Source organism: Capricornis sumatraensis, chromosome 15 (genome assembly GCF_032405125.1).
Source record: "Capricornis sumatraensis isolate serow.1 chromosome 15, serow.2, whole genome shotgun sequence".
Taxonomy (NCBI): Eukaryota; Metazoa; Chordata; class Mammalia; order Artiodactyla; family Bovidae; genus Capricornis; species Capricornis sumatraensis.
This window is the reverse complement of record NC_091083.1, coordinates 49560273-49579465: the sequence shown is the minus strand read 5'-3', so window position 1 is coordinate 49579465 and position 19193 is coordinate 49560273. Positions and strand designations below refer to the sequence as shown.

General features: G+C 49.7%; 1 protein-coding gene across 2 annotated transcripts in view; it reads right to left on the bottom strand.

Annotated features, from left to right (window-relative positions):
* The window catches only part of DIP2C (disco interacting protein 2 homolog C), a 309984-nt gene extending 298367 nt beyond the window's left edge, over positions 1-11617 (bottom strand). For both annotated transcript variants that reach the window (XM_068987609.1, XM_068987610.1), the window contains exon 1: positions 11533-11617. In XM_068987609.1, coding sequence (XP_068843710.1) covers positions 11533-11617 — 85 coding nt within the window. The remainder of the gene's footprint in view (positions 1-11532) is intronic.
* Between the last annotated feature and the right edge of the window lie 7576 nt (positions 11618-19193).

The window sequence follows — 19193 nt, the reverse complement described above, 5'->3', positions numbered from 1 at the left end:
CCCAGGGATGGGGGAGCCTGGTGGGCTGCCGTCTATGGGGTCGCACAGAGTCAGACACGACTGAAGAGACTTACCAGCAGTAGCAGCAGTAAGGAGTTACAGGTTTTTTGACCAAGACTGGAAATTTTCCAAAATGAGTGTTCAAACAGCCCCTCTCACAGCAAACCAGTACGACAGTACATGCACACACACACAAGTGCCATCTTGGACACGTGGATTCAAATTTCTGGTTCAAATGGGAACAATCAGGGAATGGGGAGGGTTCAAGTACTGAGAATAAAGATAAGTGCTCTAGAAAAGTCTTGAGAAGATATCTCAAGATGGCCACATCACATAAAAATCTTACCCACATGGTCATTCCTGCCAACATTTATTTGGATTAATATTTTTATTTACATAAAAGAAAGGAAAACACAGATTTGTCCTAACAAGTTCCTATAATTGCTAGATTATTTTCACAATTATGAGTAATCACTAAATAGCTTCCACTCAAGGATCTAAAAATAAGAAACAAAAGAAAGCCACAATCCCAACAACATTATTAAGAACATTATAGTTATGAAAACAAAGGCTCTTTTTTGAGACTACAGGTTCCTAAAATATCCTTCATGGAACTCTGTACCAGTAATGGCTGGTAATTAACTGTTACATCAGGTGAAAAAAACATATCATTAGGGTATGTGAAAGTAAATACATAAATAAGAGAAGTCACCACACATACCAAAAACTTGGTATCTCCTTCCATACTCCATTTGTGAGCTGGACTCCTGGCTCACTCCATGAGGATGATGTCCAGTCAGGAGACAGAACTGAGGAGGCTGGTGTTGAGAGGGCTTCCAGGGCAAACCAGCCAACTGGCACCCACCACTCAGCCACGGGACCCCAGGCATGCTTGCTAACGTGCTTCCCTTTTTGTGAGACAAATGTCCTTCAAAAAACAAGCGATCTATGTAGACACCTGATGCAGTGCTTAGCACAGGTGAGCAATCAGGGAGTGGTGCCCTGAGACATGTAAGTGTCCTCCCCCACAGACAGGTAACACACTCTGTTCATGACAAAAAAAGACATCACTTTGCAACATCTGATTTAAAAGCCCGAGTTATGCACTGTCCACTCCTCCCGACAAAACTCCAGTTCTCTGGGGACCAAGAGCGGGTGGTTCACATCCATCAGACATGGCCCCCATCTCTGCAAGGCCTGGAGGTCATCAGACAGGCACTCCGCTTAGAAGAAAAGCACTCTGCTTAAAAGACCTAACATTGATCACCTTGTCAGTGATTGGTGGCAGCTTAAACAGACTCGCCATCATCTTAGTTAGTAATAGGAAGCTCGGAGAGAGGTCACTCTTGTAGAGACACTGAAGAGGTTATTCCTGGAAGCTCAAGTAAAATATTTTTCCAGGAAACAACACAAGAATTAACAGCATCATCTCTTGAGCAAAACGATGAAGATTTCTGATGAACCTGATCCAGTCTCCTGATTCTAAAGGATGCTGTTCATCTTCCACGAGAAACAGGAACATTTCAAACATACAGAAAACAGAAGTGTATGGTGAACACCCACATATCCATCCCCGAGATGACAGATTCAATCTTAAATATAAATTTAGAGGCAGACAGAAAAGAAAATGTGCAGCGTAAGCCTCCACCCATTACAACCCTGTGCAAGGGAAAGATGAATGATTTTCTCTGACAGGAACAGGCTGCTGGGGAGGAGGCTGCCCACTGCTCACCCTCCTAGAAGCCCCCCGGACTCCAGAGCTCCTGCTGCTGATCTCATAGAAGACGGGGTCCCCATCCTGCTTCAGAAGAAAGCTACCCAATGGTTCAGTTAACTCGTGATGGTGGAAATGTGTCACGAAGCCAATATTCTAGAGCTCGTGAGTTTCTATTCGTTTGAAGTCTCCTCATCTATACAAAGAAGCTAATGTCATTTTCCTAGAAAATACTTTCAAAGGAGTAAAAAAATGTCAACATGAAAGCAGCTGAAAGCCTTAAGACACCATGAGATATACAAGGTTTATTTCATCTCTTCTATTCAAGAAATGCTAGTGTTCTAAATACTGCTCCCACCTCACATCATCTTTCGAGAATAACTGACAGGGGATCCCTGGTGGTCCAGTGGTTAAGAATCCGCCTTGAAATGCAAGGGACACCAGGTTGATCCCTGGTCTGGGAAGATCTCACATGCTGCAGGTAACTAAGCCCATGCACCACAACTACAAGAGTCCATGAGCCACAGCTCCTGAGCCCCGTGCACCCTGGAGCCCTTGCTTCGCAACAAGAGAAGCCCACACACCACAACGAAGGGGAGCCCCTGCTTCCTGCATCTGAAGGAAGTCTGCACGCAGCAACGAAGACCCATCACAGCCGAAAAATAAATCTTGAACAGAAAGAGTGAGTGATAGTGGTCAGACTGCCCTACAACCCCACTCACACAGCCAGTCCACGAGTTTACTTCCTGTGCAAAGCACCTGCCACAGTAGACACTTGTCACCTCCAGAATGGCAGTCCCTCCAAGGAACCTCTGCCCACATTCCTTCCCCAAGGCTCTGTTCCTCTGCATCCATGGGAGATAGAACATTGCACAACACTTTCAGAAAGTGTGTTTTACTTAAGACACTTTCCATAAAGGAGAGATTTCAACCAGAATCCTACCTGTGTCAAATTCAACAAGTCATGAAGGAAACAAGCAAAATCAACGTTATTTTCATCCCTGTGTCCAGAGCCAGGTCTTCCAAATAACAGGGAAGAAATTCTAAAACACCAACAGGCATTACAGATGCCTATATTATTCCTTACCAGTATAACAGCTAAATAATAATTCATCACCATAGAAACAGAGGAGGCAGAATTCTACTTTCTTTTCATATTAACTTACGTACAAGTAAAAAAAATTCTTAAAGTCTGGACTCTGGTATCAACAGCAAAATGACTCCAAGTGCTATTTCTCATTTGTTCCAAGTCATTTTGGGGCTTGGTGGGGGAGGACTAGCCCCACTATTTGCAGGAAGACTGTATTCACTTGAGCTAACGGCAGAATGAAACAACAAAACCACCCAAACACCAAATCTCATGTTGACAGAATGTCCCTGCAGGACACAGCACTGCAACAGTAAAGTGTGGGCCTGAGATACATTACTATGTACATAGTGAAAAAGTTTCCACCCTGGCAAGTTGATTTTTCCTCGGACTTAAATAGGTGTTTTTTAATGACTTAAGTTTAGTGGAATTGCACCGTTGCTTAAACAGCTCCTTAAAGATTACCTCATGGGCTCCCCATGTGGCTCGGGGTAAAAAATCCACCTGCAATGCAGGAGATGCAGGAGACCTGGGTTCAGTCCCTGGGTTGGGAAGATCCACTGCGGGAGGACATGGCAATCGACTCCAGTATTCTTGCTCGGAGAATCCCATGGACAGAGCAGTCTGATGGGCTCCAGTCCACGGGGAGGAAAAGAGTCAGAAGAAGCTGAGCACACATCCATACACAGCTCCGTCCTATTACCTGCTGTTACTCAAGTATTAATAGTTATTATACATAATTTTGGGTTGGGAGAAGGGCAAGGCTTACCCACTCCAGTATTCTGGCCTGGAGAGTTCCACGGATTGTATAGTTTCCACAGGGTCACGAAGAGTCAGACACAACTGAGAGGCTTCACACACACACATACACACACACACAAGTTCATGGCAGGGGGCTGGGGGAGGCGCTTCAGATTATCTCCAGTTTTTATTTTAAAAGAACCAGCTTAGGTTTCACTGAAGCACAAAGGCTCCCTGGTGGTCCAGTGGTTAAGAATCTGCCTCCAAAGCAGGGAATAAGGGTTCAATCCCTGGTTCAGGAAGATCCCACATGCCCACACCCCAGCTAAGCCTGCACGCCCTAGAGCCTGCGCTCCACAGCCACTGAAGCCACCGCAGGGAGAAGCCCACGCACCACAACCAGAGAAAGCCTGCAGGCAGCAACAAAGACCTAGCGCAGCCAGGAGGGAAGAGAGAAGCAGCTTACGAAAACCGATGAGAAGAGCCCACTCACACTCACAAACCCACACGGAACCACCGACATAACCCCAGGTGACTGTAAAGGGTAAAAGCCCAGGCCCTGTGGTGAGTGCTGGGCGGGGGGGTGGGGGGTGCACCGAGCCCCGGCGTCAGGGCCACAGCGAGCCTGATTCTGACCTGGCCTCTCAGAGCTGCCTGGGCTCACGCAGCCCCACCTGTGCGGCCCGTAGTGGCATACACGTCCTCTGTCGTGGGAAACGAGGAGAAGCTAGCTAGCTGAGCCCTCTCCACACACACTGAGGGCTGGGGGAACATGCAGCTCCAGGAGGAAGATTCCAGAGTCAGGGCCAGTGGAGGTCAGCCTTGCCTTCACGAGGCGCCGGCAAGGACTCTGAGCGGAGATCCACACATGGTCCCGGATTCAATGACTGACCTAACAGGTCGTCCTTGGCAGACACACCTGGGCTGGAGTCTGACCTAGGACACCCTTCCTTTTCTCTTGAAAAGTAAAAGGGTTGAAAAGGGGGTTTCCAGGGGTATTGACACAGAGTCCACCAGAAAGGAAGATTTATCATTAAAAAAAAAAAAAAAAAAAGAGGCCTCACAGCTCTGAAGCTGCCCCAGGCAGGGTAAGTGTCCAGGCAGCAACTATTAAGAGACGCCCTCCCCACCCCACACTCCCCACCCACACTGGGCCCCCTGCTTTTCTCCCAGGGCCGCTCTCACAATCCCTGTAACTCAAACCACAGAGACAAAGCAGGGGCTGGGAAACCCTGGCCCAGTGACAGCACCTCGGGGGAAGTGCGGGGATGGATGTTTACGGAGCAGACACTGTGCCTGTATCACTGATCCCCACAACTGTCCCAAAGGCAGGGTCCTTAACCCAATCTGACAGCGGGGGACACCCTCCCCACACATGAAGATCTGGAGGAAGACTCCACAGAGGACATACATGACAATTCTCAAGATCTGCACACAAATCTCCACAAAGAAGACTTAGAGAAAGACCCAAAGAGGCTCGGGAAGCACAGAAGGTCACCCACGAGTGAAACATGGACTTGGTGCTTTCTGTGCCCCCTCCACTAAATCCAGCCCCCGAGACCAACGGCTCTGGGGTGAACCCGTCCTTCCTAACGCGTCTGGCCAACTCCAAATCACCCATTCTGGCCACTGACACCACTGGGCTTTGCTACGGCTCTCACCCTCTGTGAAGGTGCGATCCTGTAGATACAGATCTTGTCATCTGTGTCTTCGTGACACTGATATGACCTGATGTGCTCTAGTTGCAACAAAGCACGTAATCTTTACTTATATTACTTTACTCATCAAGACCTAGAATCTTCTGATAAGGTTAATTAGCAACACAGTTTATACTTCTCATTTCAGGTAAACTGTCCCGGAAGCGTCAGCTGGAGCCACACACACCACCCCCCACCCTTCACTGGAGCCACGTCACCCTCATCTTCTCAGGGACATGACACTCGGGCCAGAAACGGGACATGGCTCTGAGCGGGTGCTCATGATTTTCCCGAGAGTGAAGAAGTCCTGACAGGAGGCTCTGCCAACAGAAGAGAACAGCCAAAACAAAGCCACGAAGGCAGGATTAAGACCAGGCAGCACGAAAACTGGGATGGGTGGGTCTCTCCTCACTAACAGGACGTTTCATAAATGCCTGACACATGGCGAGCTACACTGGTAAGACACGTGGTCAGGACACGAGAGACTGCTTGTGGTTTTAGGAGAAAGCATCCCTGCCCAGCACCAAGCGGCCACAGGGAAGTCAGATGCATGAACTACCTCCCTCCTCAGCCAGCGGCTCAGACCTGAGTCTGGGGGTATGAACCAGCCCACACTGAACTGGACCAATATTTACATATGAATTCTTTACTTCATAATTTTAAAAAGTTTTAGTATTCCTCTAATTAAAAAAAAAAAAAACCAGGAAAATACCTGACTTGACGAACCAGATAATTCAGTAAAAAAAATTCTAATTGTGCATAACTGCAGACAAGTATGCAAAGAATTGCTGTCTCTGGTGCCGACAGAGCTGATTTGGATCTGGCAGGCAGTTTTCAATCTTTTCATGGGGACACAGAAAGTTTCCAACCTAATAAGCAAAAAAATATGATTTAAAAACCAGCAGCCCAGAAGGGAAAGATCTGTTTAACACTATCAATCACAGACTGCTTCTGTGCTCACTATCTTGGGTCTTTTTTTCCCCTGACTTCTCATACCTATCACACAAAATGCTTGGTAAAGAAGGATCTCAATTTGTGATTCTCAGAGCACATTTCATTTTGCACAATATTCAGCAGCAGCAAAACTAAAGAGCCACCTCCCCAGTCCCCTCCCCCAAAAGAAGGCTGCTTGTTGTCGTTGACTTTACAGCCCAACATCTCAGCCCTTCCCCGCTTTACTGGTCTTTAAGTGCTTATGAACATTAATACCGCATTGAGTCCTGAAGAAAGGGCCATATATGTACAAGCCCCACTCCTGTGTTCTCACACATGAATTCCCACTTAAGAGTCTCCCCTTCGAGAGAGCTATGTATTATCATCACCAACAAATTGAAGCAACTGCTGCTTCTGAGACGTCACAAGCTTTTGACCCTCTCAGCAGAAAGAAAGGTGCACAGGCAATGACAGTAGGTGACCTCTGTAGGGAGCACAAAAAGATTGAGAAGAAGGAAAATCAACACTGGCAACCTTGAAAGCAGAGGGATACAGACGAAGAGATTGGAGGACGGGAACCGTCAACAGCGGCCGGAGCCCATCGTGTTACCCAAGGTGCCTGCCATGTTACAGCAGATGGAGTGTCCCCTGTTCCCGGAAAAACACTGATGTGCAAAACCTAGCCAATACCTGCAGGCAAGCATCTGATTTTAGGAAGATGCCTGAGTAATTATGAGAACCTTAATATGACTAGGATTTGAACTGGTGAGTCAGTCCATATACATGACATCAAAACGAAGATTTTCCAATACATTCTCTCTGCAATTCAGAAGAATGCTACAACTCATCCCATAAATCACTGCTTAAAAAAAAAAAAATCAGCTCTAAAAAAAGAGACTTCTCATTTGAAAAAGGCTGGGAGGAGGAAGGCAAAAAGTGACTCATAACATCCAACAGCCTGTAGCCTCCAAACCATAACAAGAATATAAAGCCAGTGGGCCCAGAATGAAACAAAATAGTCACTGTTACAGCTGTGACCTCACGGCATTCAGCTCTAAGTGTGACTACAGCACCATAAATACCTTCTGAGCGCTGGGATCAACCTTAAACATTAGGGCCTTGAATATGTGCCTTTACCTTCCCAGCTAAACCTGACATCTATATTTACTCAAGAAAAGGACATTCAAATGTAACAATTTTCATAACTCTGAACAAGTCTTAGAACTCAAGTCCACACATTTCACATCCCACCCATATCAGTGCTGCCATTTTGTAAATATCTGTAATTCAGGTAATAATCTTTTATTTTAGATTCATAAAGCCAAGGACTCCAGCTCCCAGGACCAGCACTGACATGCCGCCCCAAAGGTAACGGGCTCTATTAACTGCGTGAGGACTGACTGCAGGGGCAGCAGCTCAGCTGTCACTCCCTGAATCTGCACCCCCTTCCTTCCTCCCCTCCCAGTGACAAGTTATCAGTGAGATTCTGGAAGAAAACATTTTTTCACACACTTGTTTTTCAGAGCCCCCTGTTTCCTTTCAATGAGGAGAATGTTTGGATTGCATGAGAGACAGTGGTCTCCTTCCCCCACCCGTGGAAGGTGGTCCCAGACTTCAGCTCGGGGAGCCAGCTCTGCAGTCACAGGCACCGCCAAGAACAGCGGGGGCTGCAGGGGACGGAGCTCAGGCCGCAGAGCTGGGTGCATCTGCGACTGTGTGCTGGCAGCCCTGAAGACACCTGCCCCCAACCTACGAACCTTCCAACTGGCCATCTCTTTACAAGTTTACAGGATTATGCCAGCTGCATGTGAACTACTCATCTCTAACTTAAAAAGACTGATTCCTTGACCAGTACAATGAACTGATGGCACCCACCACCTCCCTTGGGCAGTTTCGAACTTACTAGAAAACGTTAAGTTGGAGTCAATTATAAAACATAACTGCTAGTTGCAGGAATTCAGGACATTACAGACTTAGTAACTCCCATAAGCAAGAGTTAGGAAGTCAGTAGGCACACTCACAATCAAAAACCACAAAGTATAAAGCTAACAGATGTCTCTTCTGCAAACGTCACGGTTTTCACAGGCTGCATCACAAGGCAATTTCCCAAAGTCCTACCAAAATAAGAATGCAACCATTGCTGAAAGAGTGGGATGAGATCGTCTAGTGCTGCAAGTCCAGGGTGTGCATAGCCCAGGACACAAACCATCAGTTAACAGAGAAATGTATTGCTGAATTTCAATCAACAGCTAATTTTTTTAGTAAGACATGAGTCCCTTTATTGAGAAATTTTCTCTTTCTGCTCTGCTTTGCTGATGTTTCCATTTAAAGTTTTCCTTTAAGCCAAATACTATTTATTCACATATTACCTACTTAGTGGCCCTCTTAAAGCCAAAGAGAAAAAATGCATGATTCCAAAAGGCAAGAATGAAGGGAAAGGGAGGGGAAGAGAGGGAAGAAAAAAATGATTCAGGGAAAAGTGTGTGGGGAAAAGAGCCTCCATCACCCCACCTGGCCCCCAGCAACCAGCTTCCTCTCCATCTCACATTCAGTGCCAAGCATCCTCCTGGCCCCCAAGACTCCCCCAGACGCAAGGATCAGACGCCTCTCCCCACAGAGAGCTCCTGTTCTTTGCTGGCACTAGTTCTTCGGGGAGAGGAGCCCAGCGTCCCGAAGGGAAGCACCGGACAGCAACAGACAGTGGAAAGAAAAGGGGGCAACCAGCAGGGCAGGAAAGTGGAAATATGAGTTCTGCAGCCAAGAAGTCAATCTGCAACCCTGCACCCAACAGTGACCCATAAAACAGAACATTAGTGTCTGTAACAGCACAGCAGACAGGGCAAACCAAAGCTGGACCAGCACCTACTGATCTAGATTATACACAACCATTCGCGGCTGGCAGGCCACGTAGGAACATTGAGAGAATAGCTACTCTGGTTTTTCAGCCTACATTATGTGCTGAAAACGGGACTGCTTTCCATGCGCCTCTGTAAGAACTGAGTGCTAGAAAGTCCACACACGTTTCCACAGTATTCTCTAACCTTTTAATAAAATGATGACTAACTTAAAGAATTCTCTTCATATGAATCCTGATTGAAGATAAATATGAAAGCAATACTCTCAATTCAGCATTAAAAGTTGTTTTAAGTTTTCACTTTGCAAGTGGATAAGGTGGGGGATTTTTAAGTTCCGAAATGTAAAGAGACAAAAATTTCTGATCCTTTCATTCTTTGGTTTCTGGTAAACAATATTGAAAAGCAAGTTGATTAATCTAGTTTAAGCCAGTAAAACTATACTACATGGTCACAATACACAAAATTCCAAATGACCTTAAAGAGAGACCCAATCAACCCAATGCAGACAACACAAGTCAAACATGACACAGCTAAAGGGGAGTAGGGGGGTGGCTCACGCTGGGCAGTCACAGCAACAACCCTCTCCTCTCTCGGGTGTTCCAGCCAGGCCTAGGGAGGTTTAGAGAGGGAGAAACAGTAATATGATTCGAGCATGCAAACACACGCCCCTTCCTCTGTCCTGACACTCAATAAAAATTCATTAAACCCTTTTTAAAATCTGCAAGGACACAAGGTATTCACAGAGAACCAGACTGAGCACATGCTTTGCCATCCTCTGGGCAACAGGGACACAGTCTAGGAGTGACTGAGGGTGACCGGTAACTGCCACCCAGCAAGTGAGTGTGTTCTGTCCACGTTCACACCAGCCCCTCCCACCAGGGGCCACACACTGTCCCAGACAGGCAGAAGCAAGGTGAGAGCCCAGTCCAGGCTGACTGGGGAGGCGGAGGGATTCTGGTCAGTTCAGAGGCTGCACAGGGGCATACTGACACAACATCAGGATGAGGCAGATAGAGCAGAAGAGCTTGGAGACAAGGCAGGAAGGATAGGGTGTTGTAAACAGCACAGCTGTGGTGCAGAGCTGTGGCGGGTAGGGGGCAGAGGAGAAGAACCCATGTGAGCAGTGATGAAGCCAAAGAACTTGGGCAAATATTCTCTAGTGGGTCCTGCACCCCTCCAAGCCACCTGTCCACACAGAACTCCTTACCCACCAGTGTGGACTAAGCTCTGCTCCCCAGCTGAGCTCGGCACTGAGGTCCAGCAGTGCCTGCAGCCCCTCAGACAGCGGCTGCTGAGCAGAGTCCAGGAAACACCTCCTGTGGGACAGCTGAGCATCACAGAGCCCCGAAGGATCCCGAACATGAAACAGGAGCCTTCCAGAGGGCACCATCTGAAGAGACACCTCACCCAGGCCCCCACTTTTACCACCTTCTTCCCCCCTGAAAGTGTTAAAAGGGAAAACATCAGGTCAACACCAGTTTCTCCCAGCTGATGAAAACTGGCACCTATGAATCTACTTTCTGACTGCCAGCCCCACAAAACCGTTACACACACACACACACACACACACACACACACACGAGTTCACTACTAAACTGCTAAACTGTTCCAAATATAAATTTGAGAGGACATGGCCTCTCTCCACCCCGAGTGTATTAGTGGCCTTCCCAGGGTGAGCCGGGTGCATTCTAAATCTATAGTCAACATTCAAGATTTCGGAACTTTAGTGGGTTTTATAAAAAGACACAGCAAACCCCAATCTAAAACTTATGACAGCTGAGCACATGATCCCGGCCTTAAAAGAAAATAAGAAACCGTATATAACACTCCATGAAATCACTGTAGCGAATCTGTCACAAACTGGAAGCGTGAGCCGCTGGGAACGCGGCACAGACCGGCCTGAGGGAGGGGGCTCTCCAGTTCCAGCCAACCTTCGCGTCCAGCGCACGGAAACAATAGCGGCGCTGGCCGGTCCAGGCCGGACGCCGCGGACCCCGCGGTCAGACCCTCAAGTCCAACGACAAGTTTCGCATTAGAACCAGGCCCGCGGCGCCTCAGGCCGCGCGTCGCGGAACCGCCCCCGGCCCGGCCGCGGTGGGCAGCGCTCGGACGCGCACCAAGGACACAGCCCGGTCCACCAGGCCGCGCGCGAGGCCGCCCCGGCCCGCGGCCCGCCCTGCGCCCCCGGCCCGCGGCCCGTCCTGCGGCCCCAGCGGCGCCCCCAGCCCGCGTCGCACCCTGAGCCCCCGGCCCGGGCCTGCCCTGCGTCCCAAGCCCCAGGCCCGTCCTGCGCCCCCGGCCCGAGGCTCGCCCTGCGCCCCAAGCCACGGGCCCGCCCTTCAGCCCCGGACCCCCAGAAACCCCCAGGCCCCACCGGTGCCCGGCGCCGGGGCCGCGGCGGACGACGCAGAGCCGCAGGGCGGGGGCCGCTTCTCGCCCTGCGCCGGGACCCCCGCCCTCCCGGGCCCCGTGACAGCGCGGCCGGCCGAGCGCCGGGCCTGTTACCTTCCGACAGCTCCAGCTCCAGCTCGGCCAGCCGGGCGCGCACCTCCAGGGGCAGCGCCATGCCCTCCAGGCTGCGGTCCGCCATGCTCGCGCCGCCCCCGCCCGCGCCGGCCTCCCTTTGTTCCAGGCCGCGGTCTCGCCGCTCCTCGCGCCCCGCGGACCCGCACCGAGCGGCGGCAGGCCGGGCGGCGGCGCAGCGCGCTCCTCCCCGGCGCCTCCCCCGCGCGCCCCGGCTCGCCGGCCCCGCGCCCGCGCCCCCGGCCCGCCCGGAGCGCGCTCGCCCCGCTGCACCGGCGGCTCCGCGGAGCGCGCGCGAGGCGAGGGCGCGCACTGGGCGGAGGGGGGTGGGGCGGAGCGCGCGCACACACGGGGCGGGGCGCGCGCACGGCGGGGACGGGGGCGGGGCGCGCTCCCGGGGCCCTGGCGCGCGCACCGGCGCAGCGGGCCTCCCCGCCCAGCCCGGCCCCCGCCCTCCCCGGGCCCGAGGCAGAAAATGACCGGCTGGAGCCCCAGCCTCTCCGTTCCTGGTCTTTGCGGGCTGATTATTATTATTATTATTTTAAATAAATGCGCCTGTGGGTTGGGGACAGGGGCCGTGGAAAGAGGCCCGGGTTGGAGGATCCTAACTCCCGCAGCTGTAGGCCCTGGGGCCACAATCAGGGCTCGGCCTCGGCTCAGGCCCCACCGTGAGGCCGAGGAGGTGGGGTGTCCCAGATCCCCACGTGCGCGGGCAGACCGCGCGCACGCACGCCCCCAGCGCGTCCTCTCCCGGGGCCCGGTTCCCGGCAGGTCTCCCGTCTCTCCCGCTGCCACCGCAGCGTTGTCACCTCTCGGGCATCAGCAGACTGGGCCTCCAGTCCTGGCCGTCTGGGGCAGCCAGCTCACCCCGCCGACTGTCCACCTGAATAACCTCGCCCAGACGCCCCCAAACCCAGAATCCGCACACCAGCCCCTCCTCCTGGCTTCTGGTGGCTTCCACCATTCTCCCAGGGAGCGAGGCTAGGAAGAGTCCGGAGTCTGTCCTCCTCGGTCTTCGCACAGCCTCTGCTCCCTGGGCCCCTCGAGGCTCTTGCGGGTCACTGTCACCCGACTCCCCTCCCACAATTCAGCCCCTCCTGCAGGCCCGGGGCATCCTCACGGCCTGCTGGTGGTTCCCTCACCGCCAACTGCTTGACCCTGTGGCTCGGGAGTGACCTAAGTTGGCTCCGGAGAAACAGTGGCATTTCAGTGGCATTTATTCCTTTCAAAAACAGGAAATTCAGTACTTCCTGTGCTATCCACTGAATACACATCCACCCTCTGATCGGACACTCCAGTCCCTCCACTGCCTGGCCCCAACCCACAACCACCCCCTGACACACACCCCCAGGCGCTGGTTCCTGAAGACCTGGTAGCCTTCACCCAAGTGCTCCCTTCTCCACCCTCAGAATCCCAGGCATCCCTAATATCAACCCAGGAAAACCTCTCCTCCTCACACCCGTCCTCCCACTACCTTATCTGCTTATCTCTGCCCTCATCTTCTTGGCCTCTGTTTATCCTTCTCATTCAGTTCAGTCCTCAGTCCTGTCCGACTCTTTGCGACCCCACGAATCACAGCAGGCCAGCCCTCCCTGTACACCACCAACTCCCAGAGTTCACTCAAACTCAAATCCATCAACTCGGTGATGCCATCCAGCCATCTCATCCTCTGTTGTCCCCTTCTCCTGCCTCCAATCCCTCCCAGCATCAGGGTCTTTTCCACTGAGTCAACTCTTTGCATCAGGAAACCAAAGTATTGGAGTTTCAGCCTCAGCCTCAGTCCTTCCAATGAACACCCAAGACTGATCTCCTTTAGAATGGACTGGTTGGATCTCCTTGCAGTCCAAGGGACTCTCAAGAGTCTTCTCCAACACCACAGTTCAAAAGCATCAATTCTTTGGCGCTCAGCTTTCTTCACAGTCCAACTCTCACATCCAGACATGACCACTGGAAAAATCATAGCCTTGACTAGACAGACCTTTGTTGGCAAAGTAATGTCTCTGCTTTTTAATAAGCTATCTAGGTTGGTCATAACTTTCCTTCCAAGGAATAAGTGTCTTTTAATTTCATAGCTGCAGTCACCATATGCAGTGATCTTGGAGTCCCCCAAAATAAAGTCTGACAGTATTTCCACTGTTTACCTATTTCCCATGAAGTGATGGGACCAGATGCCATGATCTTCGTTTTCTGAATGTTGAGATTTAAGCCAACCTTTTCACTCTCCTCTTTCACTTTCATCAAGAGGTTGTTTAGTTCCTCTTCACTTTCTGCCATAAGGGTGGTGTCATCTGCATATCTGAGATTATTGATATTTCTCCCGGCAATCTTGATTCCAGCTTGTGCTTCTTCCAGCCCAGCGTTTCTCATGATGTATTCTGCATAGAAGTTAAATAAGCAGGGTGACAATATACAGCCTTGACGCACTCCTTCTCCTATTTGGAACCAATCTGTTGTTCCATGTCCAGTTCTAACTGTTGCTTCCTGACCTGCATATAGATTTCTCAAGAGGCAAGTCAGGTGGTCTGGTATTCCCATCTTTTTCAGAATTTTCCACAGTTTATTGTGATCCACACAGTCAAAGGCTTTGGCATAGTCAATAAAGCAGAAATAGATGTTTTTCTGGAACTCTCTTGCTTTTTCCATGATCCAGCAGATGTTGGCAATTTGATCTCTGGTTCCTCTGCCTTTTCTAAAACCAGCTTGAACATCTGGAATTTCACAGTTCACGTATTGCTGAAGCCTGTCTTGGAAAATCTTGAGCATTACTTTACTAGCGTGTGAGATGAGTGCAATTGTGTGGTAGTTTGAGCATTCTTTGGCATTGGCTTTCTTTGGGATTGGAATGAAAACTGACCTTTTCCAGTCCTGTGGCCACTGCTGAGTTTTCCAAATTTGCTGGCATATTGAGTACAGCACTTTCACAGCATCATCTTTTAGGATTTGAAATAGCTCAACTGGAATTCCATCAGCTCCACTAGCTTTGTTCGTAGTGATGCTTTCTAAGGGGCACTTGACTTCACATTCCAGGATGTCTGGCTCTAGGTGAGTGATCACACCATTGGGATTATCTTGGTCAGGAAAATCTTTTTTCTACAGTTCTTCTGTGTATTCTTGCCACCTCTTCTTAATATCTTCTGCTTCTCTTAAGTCCATACCATTTCTGTTCTTTATCAAGCCGGGAGAAATATCAATAACCTCAGATATGCAGATGACACCACCCTTATGGCAGAAAGTGAAGAGGAGCTAAAAAGCCTCTTGATGAAAGTGAAAGGAGAGCGAAAAAGTTGGCTTAAACCTCAACATTCAGAAAACGAAGATCATGGCATCCGGTCCAATCACTTCATGGGAAATAGATGGGGAAACAGTAGAAACAGTGTCAGACTTTATTTTTTGGGGCTCCAAAATCACTGCAGGTGGTGACTGCAGCCATGAAATTAAAAGACACTTACTCCTTGAAAGGAAAGTTATGACCAATCTAGATAGTATATTCAAAAGCAGAGACATTACCATCTAGTCAAGGCTATGGTTTTTCCAGTGGTCATGTATGGATGTGAGAGTTGGACTGTGACTGTGAAGAAGGCTGAGCGCCGCAGAATTAATGCTTTGGAACTGTGGTGTTGGAGAAGACTCTTGAGAGTCCCTTGGACTTCAAGGAGATCCAACCAGTCCATTCTGAAGGAGATCAGCCCTGGGATTTCTTTGGAAGGAATGATGCTAAAGCTGAAGCTCCAGTACTTTGGCCACCTCATGCGAAGAGTTGACTCATTAGAAAAGACTCTGATGCTGGGAGAGATTGGGGGCAGGAGGAGAAGGGGACAACAGAGGATGAGATGGCTGGATGGCATCACGGACTCGATGGACGTGAGTTTGAGTGAACTCCGGGAGATGGTGATGGACGGGGAGGCCTGGCGTGCTGCGATTCATGGGGTCGCAAAGAGTCGGACACGACTGAGCGACTGAACTGAACTGATCAAGCCCATCTTTGCATGAAATGTTCCCTTAGTAGCTCTAATTTTCTTGAAGAGATCTCTAGTCTTTCCCATTCTGTTGTTTTCCTCTATTTCTTTGCATTGATCACTGAGGAAGGCTTTCTTATCTCTCCTTGCTATTCTTTGGAACTCTGCATTCAGATGCTTATATCTTTCCTTTTCTCCTCTGCTTTTTACTTCTCTTCTTTTCACAGCTATTTGTAAGGTCTCCTCAGACAGCTATTTTGCTTTTTTGCATTTCTTTTCCATGGGGATGGTCTTGATCCCTGTGTCCTGTACAATGTCACAAACCTCCATCCATCGTTCATCAGGCACTCTGTCTATCAGATCTAGCCCCATAAATCTATTTCTCACTTCCACTGTATAATCATAAGGGATTTGATTTAGGTCATACCTGAATGGTTTAGTGGTTTTCCCTACTTTCTTCAATTTAAGTCTGAATTTGGCAATAAGGAGTTCATGATGTGAGCCACAGTCCGCTCCCAGTCTTGTTTTTGCTGACTGTATAGAGCTTCTCCATCTTTGGCTGCAAAGAATATAATCAATCTGATTTTGGTGTTGACCATCTGGTGATGTCCATGTGTAGAGTCTTCTCTTGTGTTGTTGGAAGAGGGTGTTTGCTATGACCAGTGCGTTCTCTTGGCAGAACTCTGCTTCATTCTGTACTTCAAGGCCAAATTTGCCTGTTACTCCAGGTGTTTCTTGACTTCCTACTTTTGTATTCCAGTCCCCTATAATGAAAAGGACATCTTTTTTGGGTGATAGTTCTAAAAGGTCTTGTAGGTCTTCATAGAACTGTTCAGCTTCAGCTTCTTCAGTGTTACTGGTTGGGGCATAGGCTTGGATTACTGTGATATTGAATGGTTTGCCTTGGAAACAAACAGAGATCATTCTATCATTTTTGAGACTGCATCCAAGTCCTGCATTTCAGACTCTTTTGTTGACCATGATGGCTACTCCATTTCTTCTAAGGGATTCCTGCCCACAGTAGTAGATATAATGGTCATCTGAGTTAAATTCACCCATTCCAGTCCATTTTAGTTCGCTGATTCCTAGAATGTCGACGTTCACTCTTGCCATCTCCTGTTTGACCACTTCCAATTTGCCTTGATTCATGGACCTGACATTCCAGGTTCCTATGCAATATTGCTCTTTACAGCATCGGACCTTGCTTCTATCACCAGTCACATCCACAACTGGGTATTGTTTTTGCTTTGGCTCCATCTCTTCATTCTTTCTGGAGTTATTTCTCCACTGATCTCCAGTAGCATATTGGGCACCTACTGACCCAGGGAGTTCCCCTTTCATTATCCTATCATTTTGCCTTTTCATACTGTTCATTATCCCAAGTGAAAGCTCTGGGGACAAGTACCAAGACTTCCTCCTCTTTGTTCTTCTGGGGACAGGACAGCGGTGACCACTAGAGCGCTATGGGCACTCCTCACACCGGATCCACTGATCTCACATGAAACTGGTGAACCCCAAGCGCCTGTGCTCCATGGTCTGGGATGTAGATTCATTGGCCTAGAGTCACTGGATGTAGATTCACTCTCCCCATCGTGATGACACATCCCCAAGGCAGAGAGCCTCCAGGAGGATCTGGGGCTACAGGTAAACAAAGGCCTTAGAAAAATAAAACGCAACAGAGCCCGAACTGAGACCCCAGTCTGCAGAGCAGAGCTCTGGGCTCACTTCCTGACAGCACACTGGGTCTGACACCCACACTGTGTGTCGGTCAGTCCAGGGTCGACGGTGTCAGAATAACGTGTGTTCTGTTCTAATTCCTGGGTGGTTCCAAAGAAGAGACTGTGTTGCACTAATCACACACATGATCATCTACCTAGATTCTGAGCGGTGTGTCTTCATACAGTTTGTATGACTGCTGAGTACAAGAATGGTGGGAGAAGGCTCATGGCACTTCCAGTGGCCCAAGAGACATCTTTGTCTGAAGTCCTGCCCCATCCTCCAAACACCTATGTCTGAGATCAAACTCCTCTCTCTGTTCTCAGTCTACAGCAACCACTCTTTCTCCTGGTTTCTGTGCTGAGTCAAGCCCGTTGTCAGGCTTCAGTAACAACCACCTGCAGCGTTTCCCAGCCCCCCCACCCCGGCCCCAACCCCTCAGGCCCACTGCCACTGCCTGTCAGACCCTCAGAGCCCCAACCCTGCTTTCCCTCTTTTAATCTTTCCTCCTGTAGCTGCCATGGGTTACAGTCCCCTTGCTCCACAACCTGTGACAGCTCTCCGCCTGCAAACCAAAGAGATCCTTGTTTTGACAGTGAAGGCTTCACAGACATAACACTTCTTTCCCTACTTCCTGTCCGGGGCTCCCTGAACACACCTGCGTTACATGGGAAGTTCTGATTTGTCTGTGGGGTTCCTCCTCTGCTTGTGTCCCTTTTGCTGACATGTGCCTCTTGTTACCCCCTCCCTGATCCCCAAGTCACAGTCACAAGACAGATTTTACCAATCCAAGTGCAGCTTCAAATACCACTTCTTCCAGGAAGCTTCCTTCGTCTCCCACCTGGAACTACACATATCTCTTTTCCTACTTGTTCCTCCCACGGCTTGCGGCTCACGTGTGCATCTTGAAAAAAGTGTCAGTTCCCCAGTTATGTCCAACTCTTTGCAACCCCATGGACTGTAGCCTGCCAGGCTCCTCTGTCCATGGGATTCTCCAGGCAGGAATACTGGAGTGGATTGCCAGGCCCTCCTCCAGGGAATCTTCCCAACCCAAGGATTGAACCTGGGTCTCCTGCATTGGCAGGCAGATTATTTACCATCTTGAGCCACCAGGGAAGACACATGTGTTTTACTGGGCAAGTAGTCCACCGTGATCCTCCATTGTGCTGAATGACAATGGAAGCGGCACACTGTCCTCAAGATGCAGTCCCGCTCTGGGCTCTCTCACCTGCTTCTATACCAGTCCCGGCTCAGCAATCACTGGGCTTGGTGAAAACCTAGTTATACTTTGTGTGACTACACATATGAAAACCTGGTTTCAGTGGATGTCAAGGTGGGCATAATAACACCCAATAGAGGTTTATTAGAATGAACTGAACAACCGCTGGGGGCTACATGCTTCCACAGCTCCCAGAAGCCCCAAGATCCCATCCTCAGACCTGCACCTGTGGACAGTGGTCATTTCTCTTCAGAAAGCCACTGTGACCTCTGAAGACTGTTGCTTGGGAGGAGTGAGACAGCACTGCACACCAGCACAGCTATATTTGTGAAATAAGCCAGTTTTTGCATAACAAATCCCAGAGGATCTGAGAGGCGGTGCTAAGCGTGAAGGCGGCCCACAGCCTGGAGGGAAGCTGACACAGGACACATGAGCTGGCCCTGCTCCTCCACAGGCTGAGTTCCAGAGTTCCACGGTGGCAGTGACAGAGTGATAATTAAGTGACTGACCCCAACAGCCTGCATGGAAGGTCTCTGTATCTTGTTTGACTGTGGGCTGTGGGTGATTTGGCACTACTCTGCCTCACCCAGCATCTCACCTCTATTTTTTTCTATTTCACTGAATTCCTAGCAAATTCTGGATGAAAACTTCATTACTTATGTGTAAGTGGGCTCTGGACTTGAGGAAACCTAATTGGGGTGGAAGAGGGGTGTTGTGACTCAGGTGTGCGTGGGGGCAGGGCCTGCGGAGTA